This window comes from Phacochoerus africanus, chromosome 3, assembly GCF_016906955.1.
Source record: "Phacochoerus africanus isolate WHEZ1 chromosome 3, ROS_Pafr_v1, whole genome shotgun sequence".
Taxonomy (NCBI): Eukaryota; Metazoa; Chordata; class Mammalia; order Artiodactyla; family Suidae; genus Phacochoerus; species Phacochoerus africanus.
Window position 1 is genome coordinate 169,067,369 of NC_062546.1, and position 20,237 is coordinate 169,087,605.

At 37.3% G+C, this 20,237-nt stretch overlaps 1 protein-coding gene across 4 annotated transcripts; it reads right to left on the reverse strand.

The window, feature by feature from the left end:
• Positions 1 to 1,550: 1,550 nt before the first annotated feature.
• TYW5 (tRNA-yW synthesizing protein 5) lies at positions 1,551 to 20,221 on the reverse strand. 4 transcript variants are annotated; one of them, XM_047773167.1, is made up of 9 exons: positions 20,064 to 20,093; positions 19,833 to 19,980; positions 16,337 to 16,491; positions 11,487 to 11,556; positions 8,491 to 8,535; positions 7,602 to 7,739; positions 4,835 to 4,922; positions 4,322 to 4,438; positions 1,551 to 1,820 (listed from the first exon to the last, which is right to left on the reverse strand). In XM_047773167.1, the coding sequence occupies exons 2-9, from the start codon at positions 19,911 to 19,913 to the stop codon at positions 1,564 to 1,566; spliced, it is 951 nt and encodes a 316-aa protein (XP_047629123.1). In that variant the 5' UTR covers positions 19,914 to 19,980; positions 20,064 to 20,093; the 3' UTR covers positions 1,551 to 1,563. The 4 variants fall into 4 exon arrangements, with proteins under 4 accessions (XP_047629123.1, XP_047629124.1, XP_047629122.1 ...); XM_047773168.1 differs by lacking the exon at positions 19,833 to 19,980 and having other exon boundaries at positions 20,064 to 20,221; XM_047773166.1 differs by having other exon boundaries at positions 19,833 to 20,168.
• Positions 20,222 to 20,237: the final 16 nt, after the last annotated feature.

The window sequence follows — 20,237 nt, forward strand, 5'->3', positions numbered from 1 at the left end:
CTTACCAAAGTTAAAGTTCTTTGCTTAACATATGTAATAACCAAAGGGCAAAATCTAAAAATTAGATACAAAAAAGTTTACTGTTTTCACTCTTGTTTACCTTTTATCTCTTCCCAAAGATGCTTAGAAAGTTGAAAACAATTTTTAATATACTTTTCCTTTCTTATTTGTTGTAGTTTTCTTTTTACATCTGAAATTAATCCAACTCCAAACAGGGTATGTGTGGATGAATTATTTTTAATAGAGAAAATTCTCCATATATTAAAATGCACAAAAATCAATGTATTCAGACTGTTGTAGATGGGAACATTTGTGTCCAGTAAATACATCTGATCTTTCTTCATTGACATTGCAATATAACTGCTAGGTACAAAACAAAGAATGGCACAGATCCACATACAAGGGCTCATTGTCTTCAATGATGACATTATTGGGCTCTCTCATGTATTTGCTCTTAAATTTTTTCCTTAAAAAGGGATAGGTGGGAAACCTAGGGTAAAATTTAGCCATAGGTATAAATTAAAACTGATTTGAGCACTTTCTGACATTCAAAAACTAAAAAAGGGACATGCCTGACTTTTACTTGGTACCAAGAAAAACTAGGATCGGATTAAACATGTTTTGGACAAATCACAAAATAGTGCAAATTACTATCATCTAATCCAGTTCTCAATCCTGATTATGCATCAAAACAATATCTGAGATCTAGTAAATAGATAGGCCAAACCTCAAACATACTGAATCAGAGTTTAAAAACATAGGGCCTAGACATCAATATTTTTAAAAGCTCCAAAGATTAATGTAATAGACATTGTTGGTTACCCAACTTTTTCCTTATCTTGGTTCTGATTATAAAAATTATGCATTCTGCCCCATATATATTTCATGTGTCTCATAGAAGTGGATTCTACTTCCAGCTCCAGTAGACCCAACTGACCTAAGAGTTACTCCACATCCTTTACCAGTGGCTGGCTTGGGGATGGAAAGGTGTAAGCCATTTTAAGTTAATGAGACTCAAGCATCTGGTGGCCAATTCTGGGAAAGCTTTTGCATATTAAGAGGGCCCCTGGAACCCTGCCAGATTCCTCCACTGCATGTAAATGAAGATGCACAGGGCCCCAACTGCTGTTGGCAATTATCCCTTGACCACAAGGGTAGACAGCCCTAGCAATGCTGTGGTTGAAAAGAGAGGAGAAAAAAGCCCAGAGGTTCTTGATGTCCCCACTGAATCACTGGAACAGAAAATCAGTAGATTCACATGTAATGATTCAATACATTTTCCTATTGTTTAGGTCATTTTAAGTTGGATTTTTAGCTATTTGCATCTGAACGCTGAAGAGTTGTCCCACTGCAGCATTCTTTTCAACCATAATATCTGTATTAAGTAGAAAACGCACAAACACACCTTCATACTCACTCAATCTATAAATCTGAGATTGATTTATTGTTCCTATTTTAAAGAAGACGATCTTTTAAAAAAATAATTTATATCTTGTTATACTTTTCCAATATTTGAGCTGATCTGTATTTAAAAATTTATACTCATTGCATTCACTTAATTATTTATTCAAAGTTTTTGCTATAGGCTTTGTCTTGAATATGTAATACCATTCGCCGTGCATAGAAGTCTCTGTATTCCTCTGGTAATTCACCCAGGGTTTTTAAGGCTCTGTCCAAAATTTGTGCAGCTCTTGATGCTGCTATAGGATCTTTGTTTCCATAGGTATCTGTTTTATCATAACATTCAGATGGAAGGTGCTTCCAAAAGACATTCACTCCCACACCAAACTCTTCAGAAACTACATTATGAAACCATAAAGCTGGAGAAGTTTAAAAAAAAAAAAAAGTTAAAAATAAAAGCTACAGTTAAAAAAAAAAACAAATGTCAGTGAAATATCACGAATTGCATATAGCCAATGCAAGAAATAATTCTTGTAACTAGATCCCTTCGTTAGCACACTCCCAGCTTTTAAAAGAATCATTTTAACTTTTATGAATTGCCAACCAATTTAAAGTGTCAATAGCATAACTCTATGTTTAAAACCTTTCAAAGTAGCAATTTTTCCTTTTAACTTGAAAGACATAATAAAGTTATTATTTGTTTTGTAGTTCTATAATTTGGGGCTGTGTTTTGTGTTGTTTACACTTCCTGAGTCACACAACCACATCAAAAGTGTTCACTTTTATACACAGAACATTTCAATTATTTGAGTATCTTTGACCTCTTCTTACTCAGTATAGTACTTTTGTTCTCAAAGACTTCCTGTTCAACTTCATTTGGTTTTCTAACTTGCCTAAGTCTGCATTCATTGCAACCTTCTTAGTTTTACGTTTCTAATGCAATTATAATCATATTTCTTTCAGCTCCTTTATAAGTATATAAAACTAAAGCAAATATTTTGGTGGTGGAGAGGATGAATAAACTTTTATCAAATAGCTATTATTTTACTTCCACTAGAAAGTTTACTACTTCGTTTTCAACTGAGTCTAAATATTTTCAAAATATAGGTTCTACAGAAATACTAAAGCAGAGTTCCTGTTGTGGCTCAGCTGATTAAGAACCTGACATGTAGTGTCTGTGAGGGTGGGGGGTTCTACCCCTGGCCTCACTCAGTGGGTTAAGGATCTGGCATTGCCACAAGGTGCAGCTAAAGTCACAGATGCAGCCCAAATCTGGTGTGGCTGTGGTGTAGGCCTCAGCTGCAGCTCCAATTTGACCCCTGGCTCAAGAACTTCCACATGCTGCAGGTGTGACCATAAAAAAAAAGACATGAAAGAAGAAATACTAGGCAATGCTACAATACAACAAAGATGAAATAGTAGTCACATCAAAAAAAATGTTTAATCTTATAAAAGGAAGATTTATAAGATGCTAAATTTTAGAAACAAACTCATTCTAAGAGTACTCTAGGAAAAACAAAAGCTTAAAATATTTTGATTTGCAAAACCAGTTTCAAACATGGTTTTAATCTTAACTCCTCTTTTAGAATCTTTTTTTCCTTATTCAATGTAACAGGGAAAAAAAGCTAACCATTCTGTTAAATTTAAATCCCAAAATGGGGCTTTTGCTTTTGTTTCAAAATATATGCAAACGTTCATTATTTCTGGTTTTTGGTGTTTTTTTTTTAAGTTGTGTACAGGCTAAAGGAGAAGTGCATAGCCCTCAACCATGCTTTCAAGATACAAAACTCCAAAATTTAAGTAACTGCAATGGATTTAAAAAGCAGTGCTGGTTGGAATTCCTGTTGTGGCGCAGCAGAAACGAATCTGACTAGGAACCATGAGGTTGCGGGTTCCATCCCTGCCCTTGCTCAATGGGTTAAGGATCCGGCATTGCTGTGAGCTGTGGTGTAGGTCGCAGACGCAGCTCGGATCTGGCATTGCTGCGACTCTGGCGTAGGCCAGCAGCTACAGCTCTGATTAGACCCCTAGCCTGGGAACCTCCATATGCTGCAGGTGCCGCCCCCCACAAAAAACCAGTGCTGGTTGTTTTCAATGAATATAAAATTAAGAAGTCAAGGTATCCAATTTTTATACACAATTATTGAAAGACATTTTATCGGTCCCCTTGGGAATACAAAGATTAACAAAACATGGTTCCTTGTCCTCCAAGAATTTATAATCTAATCTCAAATCATATTTGTATTCATAATATACTTCTGTCACTGAAAAGTATTATAAATATATTAACTTAGATATAAAAATACAATATAAACAGAATTTGTTAATGCATCCCTTTAATCTTAATTATGATTTTTATAATCTTCAGCTATATTCAGTTTTGCATAGTTACAAATGTTAATTATATCACTATTTACTAACAATAACTAATGCTTATTTACTGTTCAAAGAAATTAAGTGACACTAATTCAGGTTGCAGAAAAATAACACAAAAAGACATCAAAGGCGCTGAGATTGTAATATTTTGATATTTAATAAAATGATGTTTTGGCTTTGAAATATATTTACTATTTCTTGATAAATACTTAAGTGACAGGAGTTCTGAAACACGTAAATATTTTAGAAACAGTACAACTTAGGTATAATCTTTTCCCAGATGTAAGATATCTTACTTGATGTCCTTTAATAAAAGAATTTAGAATATAATAATATATGTTGCCAGTGAAAAAGAAGGCTGTTCACTTTATAAGAATTTGCCTAAGCATACTTTAAATACACATATACACATTTCTGTATAAAAGTCATTTTGTATAGGATAGGATATATATAACAAACTTTGGCACTAAAACAATTATATAATGGATGAATCACAGAGTACAAATATTATAAAGAGCAAATTACTGAGGTCCAGAAGTCTTACCAGGAATGAATAATACATCTCCAGCTTTAAGGGAACATTCATACCATCTGGCCTTGGAAAACAGTGGATATTTAGCTAAGTCTGGGTTATCTATGTTCAGTACTTCTGATTTAGAACCTGTAAAGTTCCAAACAAGGATAATATAGATTGAGCAGTTAGCATTCTTTTTTAAAGTAACCACAAGTAGAATGTGAATTTATTTTTTTCTGTACAACTACTTATTGTAGCCACACTGAGAGAACAACTGCTATTCTCCTGAAACCTAGGAAAATTTGCAAAGACCCATCCTTTACTTATAGCCATTGATATCCACATAATATAAATAAGATAATCTGAAAATCTCATTCGTCATATAGCCTATTATCTATCTATCACATGTATACACATCCACAATGGAGATAATAATTAGGAAGAAGCCCTAAAAAGTTTTTCTAAGAGAATGAAGAGATCCCCCAAAAACCCTAATTGAAAAATTTAACTTTAGTACCATAAACTTAAAAAAAAAAATAGTACCTGATAGATACAAATACTGAGCATCTCGAGGACTGAAGAGTACGACACGCTTTTTTCCCGTCACTTGTATTAAGAAGTTATCCATTACCTGAAGACCAATAAGAACTTATGGATAGTGACCCAGTTACACATACATGTATACATTCTTTTTTCTCACAACACTGTAAACCAGCTATAATGGAAAAAAATAAAAATCATCATATAAAAATTAAAAAAAATTAAAAGAACTTATGGATAAACATATTTAAAATTCAAAAAAACAGAACCAATGATATTTCAAACAAGTGTAAATCCTATCCTCTAATAAAACCTGACTCACATTACCTGAAGCTCTTACAGTAATATTCTAATTTAAAAATGAAAATGTTTGTATTCCAAACACAACTGTGTCTTTATTAAAGATATTTCTGCAGTGCTTCTTTAAAATGAGAAGGCTTGGCAAGCCATTAGGGAATCTGAAGTCAGAAAACTATTTCCTTTCCCCACCACTATGACATCAAGTATAGTTAAACCTTTTTGAGGCTCCCCTTGGTAAGTATCTATTTTACTTATCTGTCAAGGAATGCTATGAGGCCAACATTACATTTTTTTTTTTGGTCTTCTGTCTTTTTAGGGCCACACCCATGGCATATGAAGGTTCCCAGGCTAGGGGTCTAATCGGAGCTGTTGCTGCCAGCCTATGCCAGAGCCACAGAAATGCCAGATTCGAGCCGCGTCTGCAACCTACACCACAGCTCACGGCAACACCGGATCCTTAACCCATTGAGTGAGGCCAGGGATCGAACCCAAAACCTCATGGTTCCTAGTCAGATTTGTTTCCACTGTGCCACGACAGGAACTCCAAGGCCAACATCAGACAACACAGCACAAGCACTTAGAAAAATTAAGTGTTGAAAAAATACACAGTACATACATAGTAAAAGAGTTTAGCAGTACTTGCAGCATATATTATGTCTATAGGACTGTGACTGGTTAATTTTTTGATGAATTTAATGGAGCAATCCTGACTTTTCTTGGGTATGTAAGGATACATTAGTACAAATTTTGAAAAGTATTAAAAGGCAGAGCTACATAATTCTCAGCTAAGGATTATACGCTAAGGAATTCCCGTCCTGGCTCAGTGGTTAACAAATCCGATTAGGAACCATGAGGTTGCAGGTTCAATCTCAGGGCTCACTCAATGGGTTAAGGATCCGGTGTTACCGTGAGTATGGTGTTGGTCGCAGTCGCGGCTCGGATCCCGTGTTGCTGTGGCCCTGGCGTAGGCTGGCAGCTACAGCCCCGATTAGACCCCTAGCCTGGGAACCTCCATATGCCGCGGGAGCAGCCCTAGAAAATGCAAAAAGACAAAAAACTAAAATAAAATAAAAAAGAAAATAAATTATACACTAAATAAGAAGTTCCCATTGTGGCTCAGCAGTAATGAACCTAGTCAGTATACATGAGGAAGTGGGTGCAATTCCTGACCTTGCTCAGTGGGTTAATGATCCACCTCTGCTGTGAGGTATGGTATAGGTTGCAGACGTGGCCTGGACCTGGCATTGTGGCTGTGGTGTGGGCCAGCAGCAATAGCTCCGATACAACCCCTAGACTGGGGACTTCCACATGCCATGGGAGTCGCCCTAAAAAGACTAAAAATAAATAACATAAAATATAAGCTATATAAGATATATTCATGATTATTTATATATCACTTCTACATAAGCATTTCTCCTTTTACCACTAACCTTTGACCTACGTAAACTTTAACTATATAACTAGCATTCCTTTGACTTATTTTTGTTCAAGAGCTTTATAATATTCAAGATAAAAGGGATACTACATAAAGTTTACAATATAGTCATAGAATACAATTAAAAATATGTGAATTATTACACCATTTTCTCACCATTTATGTAAATAAAACCTTTAAAAATATGCTAAGATTTTTACATCTATCTTATTTAATTATAGAGCTACTATGTTAAAATCCTCTCAAGAGGTCCTTGGCTGAATTATAAAACACACTTATATTATTAAGTCTGACTTAGAACTTTTCAAAATATTCTTTCACCTTTAGAAACCTATTAGGTATTGCTTTAAGCTTTCTAAATTTCTCCACCCAACACCAAACAAAACACAATAACAGATTTTAATGCATATGTTTAATGCATATGCATATGTTCGAGCAAATGAAATTGTAGCATCATAGAATAAATTATCGAGGTCAATATTCTACCTATCTGGTAGCTCAAAATATACAGTAGACACTTGACATTCTCAAGGGATATATACCCTAAGACCTTCAGGTATCCTCAAATTCTTATAATTGGAAATGGCACTCCACAAGTGTCTGCCCTTCTCCTAAACAGTTCCAACTAGTCCTATGTGTCATTTCAACATCCTCATAACACAAACTTAACAAATTTCCACTTTTACAATTTTTCCTTCATCCGGTGTTCATTTTTCACATTAAAACAAAATCTAAACATTTCAAAAAACTTAGTGTGTGTGTGTAAATATATATGTATATACACATAAAATGGACCAAGAACAAGACCACAGAGAAATGCAAATGTAAGAAACTAACTAGGTTTTGGTGTTAGCTATTAAATAATTCATTCCCATACCACTGCCCAGGAGAGTACCTGTTTTCAAACTTCATGTTTCAACAAATTCCATATCAAAGATATTTGTGTTAGCTTCCAGAAAGTGGAAGCTGTGAATGTTAAAACTATAAATTCTTAAGAGCTACTATAGTTTTAGATTTCTTATTTACATAGCATACATCATAGTGGGTCCAAAGTTGTAACCCTGGTGAGCTAATTCGAAAAACACTGGAAAAGAACTGTTCTTCTTTGAAGAATTTTGGAAACTTAATATCTCCTTCCAGTAAAGGAAACTGCTTTCTGATATCTGCAACATCCTGCATTGAGAGAAACATAATGAGATTTTAAAATAATAAACACAGTATGGGCATGGTGCTTTATTTTATCTAAGACTGTCATCAGAGCCCATAACATTAAGGAAGAATGGAGCAAAACTGCTTTAAAATACTAGGATGTTGAATTCCCTTGTGGCCCAGCAGGTTAAGGACCCGGCATTGTCACTACAGCAGCTTGCTGCAGGAACTTCCACATGCTGCAGGCATGGCCAAAAAACTCCCTCTAGGATATGGTTTATAGCCTACACATGATCTTTGTGGAATGATAGATTATATAACAAGACCACAGAGTCAATAATATCACTATTGTTAAACTTAATATGCTTCATTAATAGAAAAGTTCTTCCGACTTTAAGCAAGAATCATACAACTGCCATCTACTCTAATATGAAGTATTTTTAAGTTTAGTAGGAATCAGTCAATTTGAATGTTATCAACTACATAAAACCTGTGGATTCTACTAAGGGAAATGAATTTTAGAAAGGTAAAGAATGATAGTGCCATAAAGGGAAAAAATAGAATCTGACTTGTTCACTTTAGGGACCACTCCATAACACTGTCCATTACTAATCTAACTCTGAATACATATCAAAGCTTATATAATTAATTATTCAGGATTTTTATAATTACTTTAGATATTTTATTAGTTGAATGGTCATCTGTAAAATATACAGTAGAATGGATTTCTTAATTGTCAAGAGATTAGATGACTTTTTACATTCAGAATTCTTACCTTTCTAGGGTCTTCCCCAAGTGATCGTAGGTAGTACTTCTCATCCTAAAGCATCCCCCCCAAAAAACTAACATCAGTATTTACTTAAAATATTAGAAAGACAGAAGGAAATGAATCTTAAAATCTAATCCAGTTTAGTCATTTTCAAAAAAGTTCCATTTTCTTACCTTTTCTACTAATGCTCTCTGGTGGCCATATGAAGAAATGTCTTTATATGTTGCTTGTAATTAAGACCAGATCCACAGAACATTACGTAAAATAAATTCTAAAGGCACACACGGAGTTCCCATCCTGGTGCAGGAGAAACGAATCCGACTAGAAACCATGACATTGCGGGTTCGATCCCTGGCCTCCCTCAGTAGGTTAAGGATCCAGTGTTGCCGTGAGCTGTGGTGTAGGTGGAAGACATGGCCCAGATCTGGCATTGCTGTGGCTGTGGTGTAGGCCGACAGCTGTAGCTCTGCTTAGACGCCTAGCCTAGGAACCTCTATATGCCTCGGGTGCGGCCCTATCAGGACAAAGGACAAAAAATAAATAAAAAATAAAGGCACACACACCACATCTAAAGACATGATGCTTAATTCTGACTTCAGAATTATTTAGAATCTTAACAACTCCTTAAGACTTAAAAGAATTCCCATTTGTATAGCACATATGATCTCAGAGTAGTGTTGAGGTCCAACAACAAACTTCTTTAATACACAGGTACACTAGAAGATAAATACTTTATACTTTTAAAAAATAAATTTTTTCAAAAATCTGAAATACTGCATTTCATCAAACTAAGCTTATCCCTGATCATATAATTCTCAAGCCAAATCCTTAAGAGTCAGTTCGTGTATGAAGTAGAAATGTCATTATATAGTAATATATTTAAGTTGATACTTTAAAAAATTGTCAGTTCTAACTTCATTGAGTAGCTCTATTGCCTACTCTTTTGACTGTATTGCCTGCATTTCCTACAAGGATTAGAAAACTGAGATATAGCAGGTCAAGCACAGGGGCAAGAATTTTGCCTCTTTCTATCTATCTATATTAACCATTATAACACAAACTTAAAAATATATCTTATTTACCTTAAAAGTAAAATATTACATCTCCATGATCATAAATTTTACTAAATTCCTAGATACACTGTTTTTATTTTTTTTAATTTTTAAAATTCTTACGGCTGGGAGTTCCCATCATGGTGCAGTGGAAACGAATCCGACTAGGAACCGTGGGGTTGCAGGTTCGATCCCTGGCCTCACTCAGTGGGTTAAGGATCTGGTGTTGCCATGAGCTGTAGTGTAGGTCACAGACATGGCTCGGGTCTGGTGTTGCTGTGGCCTATACCACAGAGGCCCGGCAGCAACAGCTCCGATTAGACCCCTAGCCTGGGAACCTCCATATGCCACGGGTGTGGCCCTAAAAAGACAAAAAGACCAAAAAAAAAAAAATTCTTGTGGCTGCATTCACAGAATACAGAAGTTCCCAGGCCAGGACTGAATCCGAGCCATGGCTGAAGCAACCCTGGATCCTTTAACCCCTGCACCAGGCCAGGGATTGAACCTACACCTCCACAGCAACCCCAGCCACTGAAGTCAGATTCTTAACTCACTGCACCACACCAGGAACTCCTAGATCCACTGTTTTTAATTTTTAACCAGTACCATATTAGGAAAGTTTCATAAATTACTGGCTAAATAAGTTTCAAAAAATGTTCTTCAAAATTCTAAGAGCTTTCTACCAGTTCTAATGTTTCGAGACTAAAAAATAAATTCATGTGGCAGATGGAGATGGACTACAGACCACCGCCCTGCCCCTTCAGGAAAGGACTCATCACTTAGTTGCAGAGAGTGTGATTAACTTACAGCTGCCAGCTGTTAACTCCTTCAGCTCCACCTCACCCTTCCAACTAAAGGTCATGATCTTCTTGGGGTAGCCCCAACCAATGACTAAGCAAGATGATAAAAGGCTTAGACATTGCTACCTGAGTCTGGCAGAGAGACTCTCAGCTCTGTGTCATTGTCTGATGGTGCCCTCTATCCAATACTCCTAATTCCATCTTAGCATCTGCTTCCTAGAAAACTGAACTGACAGTCCATATTCATCTTATCTATACATTCACCCTAATTTTTATCTTTAATCCCTTTATCCTGTTTCTATTTCTTTTATTTCACTTGACATTTCATGGCTATTTAAATCTGTGCCACTCATTACCCTTGGACAGGAAAGTACCAAAGGGCAACTGAACATACATATTAAAGCATGGCTGTAAAGTTAAAAAACATTTTTCAGATATAGCTAATGAACTCATTAGCAGACATTCTAGTCATACCACAGACCACAAACCACAGACCCCTGGAGTTTGTAGGGATTATTGGTAAACATTACCTGAGGAGAGAACTGTGAAAATGCAACACTTTTTACAACCAAACTAACTACCAGCCCAGCTGGCTTAGATACAGACAACAGCTTCATTCAAAGTTCAGAAAGCAGTTTATTTTTCAAATGCGCTTTTGAGGTAACAGTAAAAACTTTAAAAATAATGTATTTATAAAAGCCTCAATGCTTTATCTCAAGATATTTAAACTGAATTATTTAAAGCCGGATTATAACACAAATAAGTGGAATTTTGCACTTAATCCTGAACATATGTTATAGTAGATACACAGAAGAGTAATCACATTGATAACAATAATAAAATACAGAAATAGTCTAATAGTAAGAGATGAAAATAAAGTTCTCCATTAGCATTTGAACTTGGCCTATCAAATCAAAGCATTTTCAGAGAGAGTAGTATGAGTAGCTAACATTTAATGAGTAATTCCTATATGTCGGGCACTGTGCTAAGTACTCTGTAGATTTTATTTTGATAATGGTCACAAAAACCTATGAAGTAGATACTGTTATTGTTCTTATTTTATAGATAAGATCTAATAATCTTTCATAAGAAAATAATTTAATATATACACATTAATGCTTTCTTAAGAAAACATGTTAAAGGCAATTACCTCTGAAATAAAGAACTCCTTATGCTTTTCTTCAGCTGCCCTCTGAACCAATTTGTCGAAAGGTAAAGTTCTGAAATAAACACAAAAGAATCCTTGGATTTAGTAACAGACCAACTAGTGATACTCTAGTACAATATACACATATACATGCATGTGTATGCATGCTTGTTGGAATTGGTATGATCTTCTGTTTTACAATATCCATAATTTTATGACGTATTATGTACAATTCTAAATTTTCGAAATTCATTTAGTGGTGAGCTTACTTGACTGAACTTTTGATTTCAAAGATTAAAGATCTTTAGATCTATGGTACAGATGGCTGTAACTCCATATGTCAATATACTCTTATTCCGAGTTGCTGTTAGAAAGATGTTTCCAAGGTGTCTGGCTACCTTTGGAAATACATGAACTCTCAAGCTCTTATTGCTACCAATTTCAAGTGTCATTACAAAACAAGTCTTGTGATGAATGGGGCAAACTACTAGTGCTACTTTGAAAGAGACAATAAGCAAATGGTCCAAGACCAAGCCCCTCCCCCTCCCACCAATCTGCCTGCCTTCTGGCACTACCACATAAAACTCTTATCCTCCTGTACCACCACCTTCTATCATTTCAAGGCTTCTGAGAAACAGCGCAAGAAGAATTCCAGTGAAGTGACCAAGTTTTATTCTTAAATATTTCTCCTCAAATGCCTGTCTCCTTCCATCTTGGTAAACAGGGCTGAACATCGCAGAAGTTTGTTTCCTTTATGTCACACTCTGGAACCTGGAGGGCTATCTTTTCTCTGGATTAGCATCCTATTCCTTCAACCTTCTAGAATCAAAACTACTGCCCACTATCTGAAGATGATACCTTATCAGGAACATCGAGACAGTGAAGTCTTCAAAAGTACCTGGGTCACTGCACTCTGCCCTCCATGCCTCTGATTAAGAGGTATAATCTTTTACTTCTCTATTACCAAATATCTTTCTACTTGAAATCTGTACTGGGAAGGTGGGCAAAAAGGACTAGCAAAATCCTTTCTCCTCTGTAAGAAGATGACCTTGCAAGTATGTTTCCTAGAAACATACTAAGTTAAGGTAAATGTGGAAAGTCAGCTGTTAGAACAGGTAACACTGTTTATCATAAAAATGACCCCCAATTGGTGAGTTATGTCTGGACTAGGCGGATGGTGAAGAGATTATAACCACTTGTTAGAATGCAGAGGATCTGGCTTCCCAGTGTGCAGTGTAACTCAGTATGTCCCTCAGAGAAACCAAGAAGTGTAAGGTCATGAGCCATTTCATGCTACTGGTTTCTGTGGACTATGTGGCTTAACTAAGTTAGGGTGTTTCTGTACCCATCACCATAATCTTGTTCCCTTACAAGTAAGCTGTCACTTGGGTGAGCCAAAAATGACTTCTGGATTGGTATAAGGACTCCCACTGAATCTATCCTACTAGAATGCTGTTTCTGCCTTGTCCCCTTTTGCAAAGCTAAGTGAATCTGATGCCAAATTATGGACTAGTGTGTGTCAATCTGAATTTGAGGACACTGCTGATAATTATGTAGAGTGAACACTGCAAGAGAGAAGAAAGGAGTCTGTTATCCACTCAGACCCATCTACTACTATAGTTTCTGGCTAATAATAACAAATTTATTTGTTCCATGTTTTCCATCTGTGACCTCACCCTCCATTCCTACCAAAGCATCTCTGAAGAGTTTGGGAACAATATGGAAGCCTGTCTGGGCCAGAGCTACCTCTTTAACTGGTGCAGTTGCCAAGGCTTTGCTTTTTACCAAGACCTTTACAAGAACAGGTAGATAGAGTAGTTCAGCTAGAGAAACAGAACTTGGGTGCCCCCAGCAACCTTCTCCTTGAGGTAGTGATATCTGTCAGAGCTTCTGCAGAAGCAGAGCTGAGAGGGGGGAATGAGGTAAATGAATTGGGAAGTTCCTCAGGCTTGAGGTCTTACCTATCCTATGCATGTTTCAAAAAGGGCACATGCTAAAGAAGTTGCACTTGTAAGAAGGTAGTATCAAAGGGGAGTTAGGATCATTAGGACTCTGCGGAGTCAGTCATATTTGGGTATAAGCCCTGGAACCATCATTTTGAGCTATACAATCTTCAGTAAGTTTAATGTTTTTAAGCTTCTGTTTTCTCATCTGTATTATTTTAAAAATCCACCTCATAGATTGTTCTGAAATTTAAATGAGTAATGTAATCTAGGATGCTTGGCATAGTACTTGATATATAGTATATAGTAAGTGCTCAATAAAGGATAGATGGTGGGGCTAATCACAATGGTAATGCAGCAGCATGCAAGTGGTTACCAGCTAGAAAAAGAAAAAAAAACGAAAAGACAACTTTACTGTTCTATTTCCCACTTTGGAAAGGCTGCTTTGCAAAATCAAGATCAGAAGTAATGAAAGTACAGTAAACAATAAGAGCAGGATGACGGCAGGAATTAGATGATGTGACAGACAGGTAGAAGCAACAAAGCAAAACTTATATAACATTCAGACTTTTCTATGACCGGAAAAATACCAACAGTGTCCTTTCACTATACAAGGTTTTTCTTTTTCATAGTATACTGACTCTGGAACAACAGTGAGAGCTAATAAAAGAAGTAAAATCTAAGATTTAGAAACATATTTATCTTCAAATGTTTAATAAGCAGAAACACAACCTTAAACTGAAGTGATAATAATGATATATGTGTGGAGGCTTTTACTTTCTAGTCTCTCTCTTTGGCCTGGATGCCTCCTTTCTTTCCTACTCCCTGATAATTGCCAAAAATGACTGGACCTTTTTTCTTTCTCACTCTAATAATCTTGCAACTCTTTAGTAGCTGTAATGAAAGGCTTAGAGGAAGCTGGAATAGGAACTATTACATAATATACGTGCTTCAAAAACATGTTTTGAAAAAGTTTATAGGACATGACATAACATCAAGGCAATTCAAGATGAAGTTTCAATACCCATTTGTTACGGCATTGGGCTCCCTAGAAAATAAACATCATTAACTGCAGGCTGAACAATACTTATCATTCCAGCACTTTCTTCCACTTTCTTGATTTAATAAAAAATGAAAAGTTCTTACACTTGGAAAAACTTATGGCAATTAAATTCAATCCATGGCCTATTAAAAACCAAAACTATAATGGTGAATATTCAAAGGATCAAAAACTGAGAAATGCCTTGGCAAGCTGCTATAGGAGCTTGGAAAACTCTAATGAGAAAAGAATGGCCCTGCACATTAGAAGCTCTGTTTAACTCATCTCTAAACTCTGGAAGGAACAGTGAGAGCTACCTTTCTTTAAAAATCAGTCTTTTGAGAACATGGTTTTTCAAGAGACCGAATTTGCTGAGAACCGCACGTGCTCAGAATTTGAAAGTTGTTTGTTTTTGAATGAAACTCCAGTAAATACATTCATGGGACTAAAGAGCATATTAAATCTGTGAGACTGTAGTATTTAGAGCTTTCAAGTTCATGGAGTTCCTGTCATGGCTCAGTGGTTAACAAATCCAACTAGGAACCATGAGGTTGCAGGTTCGATCCCTGGCCTTGCTCAGTGGGTTAAGGATACGGCATTGCCGTGAGCTGTGGCATAGGTTGCAGACACGGCTCAGATCCCGAGTTGCTGTGGCTGTGGTGTAGGCTGGTGGCTACAGCTCTGATTCGACCCCTAGCCTGGGAACCTCCATGTGCCGCGGGAGCAGCCCAAGAAATGGCAAAAAGACAAAAAAAAAAAGCTTTTAAGTTCAGACATTCCACAGCTTTTACTTTTAAGAAATCCCAAAGCATAAAACCACCACCATGAGAGAAATTTAAAGCATTTAAGGTTATTCTGTCGAAAGGTAAGAAATTAAGCATAATTTTTAAAAGTTATCCATGTTGATGAAAGACTATACCAAACACAGCAGCTACCTGTCCATATTTCTGGAGAGAGCAGAAAAAGAAAACATGAGATTATACTTGTCTAAAAATAATATAGAATTAGAAAATCTTCCCAAAATAAGGCATTTAAAATCAAAATAGGTTATGAGGGAAAACATTAGAATTTTACTCTAGATAACAATTACGAATGTGGGAGGACTGCCAAAAGGACTGCCAAATTACTGAAACACTGAATGACTACTGCGTACCAGGCTTTAGATATAACCTAATTTCTAGTAACAAAAAGTCTCTGTTCCCTCCATGACTTGAAGGTATTGGGAATACACCCTATTTTAAAAACGGTCTTTGGAAATGTCCTTGTATAATTATGTAAGCTCAGAACTCTTTTCTTTTAAAAGTCACTCTAGGAGTTCCTGCTGTGGTGCTGCAGTGGGTTAAGGATCTGGCATTGCCACAGCTGTAGCTCGGACTCTATCCCTGGCCCAGGAACTTCCATAATGCTGTAGGTGAGGCCACAAAAAAAAGGCACTCTTTAAAAATTAGTAAGCTATTCCAGAATTGTATCAAACTAGCCAAAAGAGGAAATGCCATATCATCTTCGCATAATAATGCAAAATTATTTTTTTTTTATTTTTTTTTTTTGTCTTTTGTTGTTGTTGTTGCTATTTCTTGGGCCGCTCCCGCGGCATATGGAGGTTCCCAGGCTAGGGGTTGAATCGGAGCTGTAGCCACAGGCCTACGCCAGAGCCACAGCAACGCGGGATCCAAGCCGCGTCTGCAACCTACACCACAGCTCACGGCAACGCTGGATCATTAACCCACTGAGCAAGGGCAGGGACCGAACCCGCAACCTCATGGTTCCTAGTCGGATTCGTTAACCACTGCGCCACGACGGGAACTCCAAAATTATTTTAAAGGTTAAAAAAAAATTATGAGTACCCCAGAGTAAACCTCAGAAGAATATACCTATATACAAAGTTCTTACTAATGAAGTCCATCTGGGCAACAGCAGCAACATGAATCTTCACTTCTTTCCTCCCTCCGACTTGGCTTAGGTAATCCACTGTCCATTTGCTTGTACATGCCCCCAAATCAATTCCTTCCAACACTAGAGGTTTTCTCTGTAAGTGTAGAAAAAAAAAATCAACAAAAAATCAGGAAAAACCAAGAATATATAGGAGTTATATAATTTTAACATTAGGAAACAAAACAAAACCAAACAGCAGTGCCATCTGTAAGCTTAGAAAAAAGGAAATTTGAATACTATTTAAAGCATTTTCATGAATTTTATAACAAAAAAATACAAATGATTAAAATTTGTATTTTGGGAGTTCCCGTCGTGGCGCAGTGGTTGACGAATCCGACCAGGAACCATGAGGTTGCGGGTTCGGTCCCTGGCCTTGCTCAATGGGTTAAGGATCCGGCGTTGCCGTGAGCTGTGGTGTAGGTTGCAGATGCGGCTCGGATCCCGCGTTGCTGTGGCTCTGGCGTAGGCCGGTGGCTACAGCTCCGATTCGACCCCTATAGCCTGGGAACCTCCATATGCCGCAGGAGCAGCCCAAGAAATGGCAAAAAGAGAAAAAAAAAATTAATTAAAAAAAAAATTTGTATTTTGTAGTCAAAGACACCATTCTAAACTTACAGAAAAGTTGGATGTACTTTACAAAGAACTCTCATATACCATTTACACTGGTTCGCCAATTGTTAATTTAACACTTTGCCCACCTACTTTATTTACCATTTGCTCTCACTCTTCCTACGTGTATAGAGACATATTAAAGATATTTTTTTTTTTTCCTAGAGTTCCCATTGTGGTGCAGTGGAAACGAATCCAACTAGTATCCATGAGGATGCAGGTTCCATCCCTGGTCTCACTCTGTGGGTTAAGGATTTGGTGCTGCCATGAGCCGTGGTGTAGGTTGAAGACGTGGCTCGGATCCCACCTTGCTGTGGCTAGGGTGCAGGCTGGCAGCTATAGTTCCGATTTGACCCCTAGCTTGGGAACTTCCACACCATGAGTGCAGCCCTAAAAAGCAAAAAAAAAAATCTCTAAAGTCAAAATTGTATAAAAAAGATTACTGCATCTACATTCACCTATCTAGTAATCACTTGTCTCTTGTAGATAACCGGTCTCATTGATGTCCAGCCTATTGTTCTGGTATTTTTGCAAAGTGATCAAAAACATACACACTTACTTCCCATTTTCTTTACAAAAAAGTATCTTATTACGTATTTTCTTTTGTATTTATGTATTTGCTTTTTTTAAAATTTAAAAATATAGCCTGGAAATCACTGCTATCATTTCAGATCTCTCATGCATTTTTATAGCTTAGTACACCATACTGTAAATACACAATTTTTTTTTTGTCTTTATAGGGCCACACCTGAGGTACATACAAGTTCCCAGGCTAGGGATCAAATCAAGAGCTGCATATGCCAGCCCATGCCACAGCCACTCAGGATCCAAGCCACGTCTACAACCTACACCACAGCTCACAGCTACGCCAGATCCTTAACCGACTGAGCAGGGCCGGGGATCAAACCCATATCCTCATAGATACTGGTCAGGTTCATTACCAGTGAGCCACCACAACAGGAGCTCCTAAATGGACAATTTAATCAGTTTCCTATGCATATGTTTTTAGATCATTTGCAGTAATTTGCAAGTATAATAAACACAAGATATTTTCATATTGTTGGAAGTGTATCCTCAGAGTAAATTCCTAGAGAGGAAGTGCTATATCATAAAGTAAATACACCTACAGTTTTGTTAGATATGCCAAATTCCCCTCCATGAGGGTTGTATCACTTGGCATAAAATGTGAGTGCTAGTTTCTTCACAGACTCACCAAAAGTGTATTATTAAAGCCTTTTGAATGTTGCCAACATGATGGATAAATGGTATATCAGTCTAGCTTTAATTTCTATTATGAACAAAACAGAACATCTTTTCATGTGTTTAGAGGCCATTTTTACCTTTTTGTCAACTGTTCACTTTTTAATTAGAATTTGCCCCCCACCCTTAATTTCTACAAGTTCTTTACATACATGGGCTTTTACTGCCCTTTAATGAAACACATGTTGCAAATATTTTTCTCCCAGTTTATATTTTACGTACTCAATTTTAACCTTTTCTTTTATTACATCTGAGTTAGAAAGCCCTGCATAGAACTAGACTACAGAGAAATTTACCCATGTTTTCTGCTAGCACTTACAGTTTGATTTTTTTTTTAACATTTAGATCTAGATTCCATTTGGAGATTACTGTTGTGTATGGTGTCAGATATAAATCTAATTTAATCATTTTCTAAATGACTATCCAGTTGTCCAAGCTCCATTTATTTAAAAGTTCATCTTTGCCCCAGAAATGTTTAAAATGTCATGCTCATCACATACTAAGTTCCAAATGAATGGAAATTTATCCAGACTCTAGAGAAATATATAAATATCTCCAGAACATGGATAAATACATATATATATTTACGTCGCCATCCAGATGTGTGTGTGTACATACAGGTTTCCATCCAGACTTCCTACTCTATTCCTCTGGTCTGTCTATTCATGCAGTTGTACCACACTGCTGATTATTAAAACATGTTTAAAAATTTGATAGGACTATACCCCCTTACAGCCCTTCTTTAGTGTTTCCAAGTACAAGAGTCTTGTTTTGCAACACAGCTATTAATTTCTAGTTTTGTTACATTGTAACCAGTGTTGTTTGTAATTTTCCACTTTATGAAATTTGATGATGCTTTCTTTTTGACATATTACACGTCTTATCTCTGTTATTAAATTACAAGACACTTTGCTATGCACCTGGCAAAGCAATTTCACAACCCTCCATCCTCTGATCTTCACAATACTGTCCTGTAGGCATCTTACACTAACAAGTCCTGTGGTGGGGGTTGGGAAAACAGTCACCCTTTAGCACTAGTCCCCCAAATAAATGAAGGCTTGTATGCTCCCACTAGGTTGCCAACTCCGAAAAGAAAAAAAACTTCCATCTCGGACTTTTCTAATACTCAGGAGTATGCCCAACCACTGCTCTCTACCGTGAGGAGACTCTTAACTGTAACTTTAGTGGGTTTGTTTGTTTGTTTTTTCTTCAAATATCTGCTGGGCTCTTAAATTTCAGTTTTTCTGAAGCCTGGAGTCCCCCGAAAAAACGCTGTAAGCAAAAACACTTCCCTCCCCCCATTAATATTTTTCTCTGAGTTTTCCTTTAAAGAGCTATGGTTTGAGTTACCCATATATGAAAATCGAACATCTGAACTAGAACCCATGCTAGTTAGAATCCACGACCAGTAGAAGTTTCTCGGAGGATTCCCAATGCTTCCTCTTTTGGCTTGGTGCAGTAAAAAATTGCTTCTTCAAATCCATAAACTCGCATAGACGGACACGCGCCGTTGAAGCCACCGGAGGGGGCAGCTAGCAGTGTTATTAGGCAAAATATTTCTCGTACCCAGCTCTCTGTCGTTAGCCTTCTTCCCAGAACCGTGGAGAGGTTCTCTTTTGAAAATTTAAGAGATGAGCAGGTCAGCATCCCCCACGTGCCCTCTCGTTTGGTAGCAGAGGCAACCAGCCATCTTCAGCCGAGAGCCGCCTCCTCCCTACACCATGGGTCGCAAGAAACCGGTTCGGATCCGCTCGAGTGGTGGGCTTCTCGCGGTTCAACCCCGCGGGAGGACCTCACCTGCGGGTAGAGATGCTCCGTGAACTGCTCCTGCGAAACGCCCTGGAGCCGGGGTACCAGAAAGCGCTGCCCGGCCATAGTTGCTCACGTGAGCCTGTCCTCTTCCAAGTCCCGGAAACTTCGGTCTTAACACCTTTCTTCGCGCGCGATCCGCCCGGAAACACGACCCTGAGA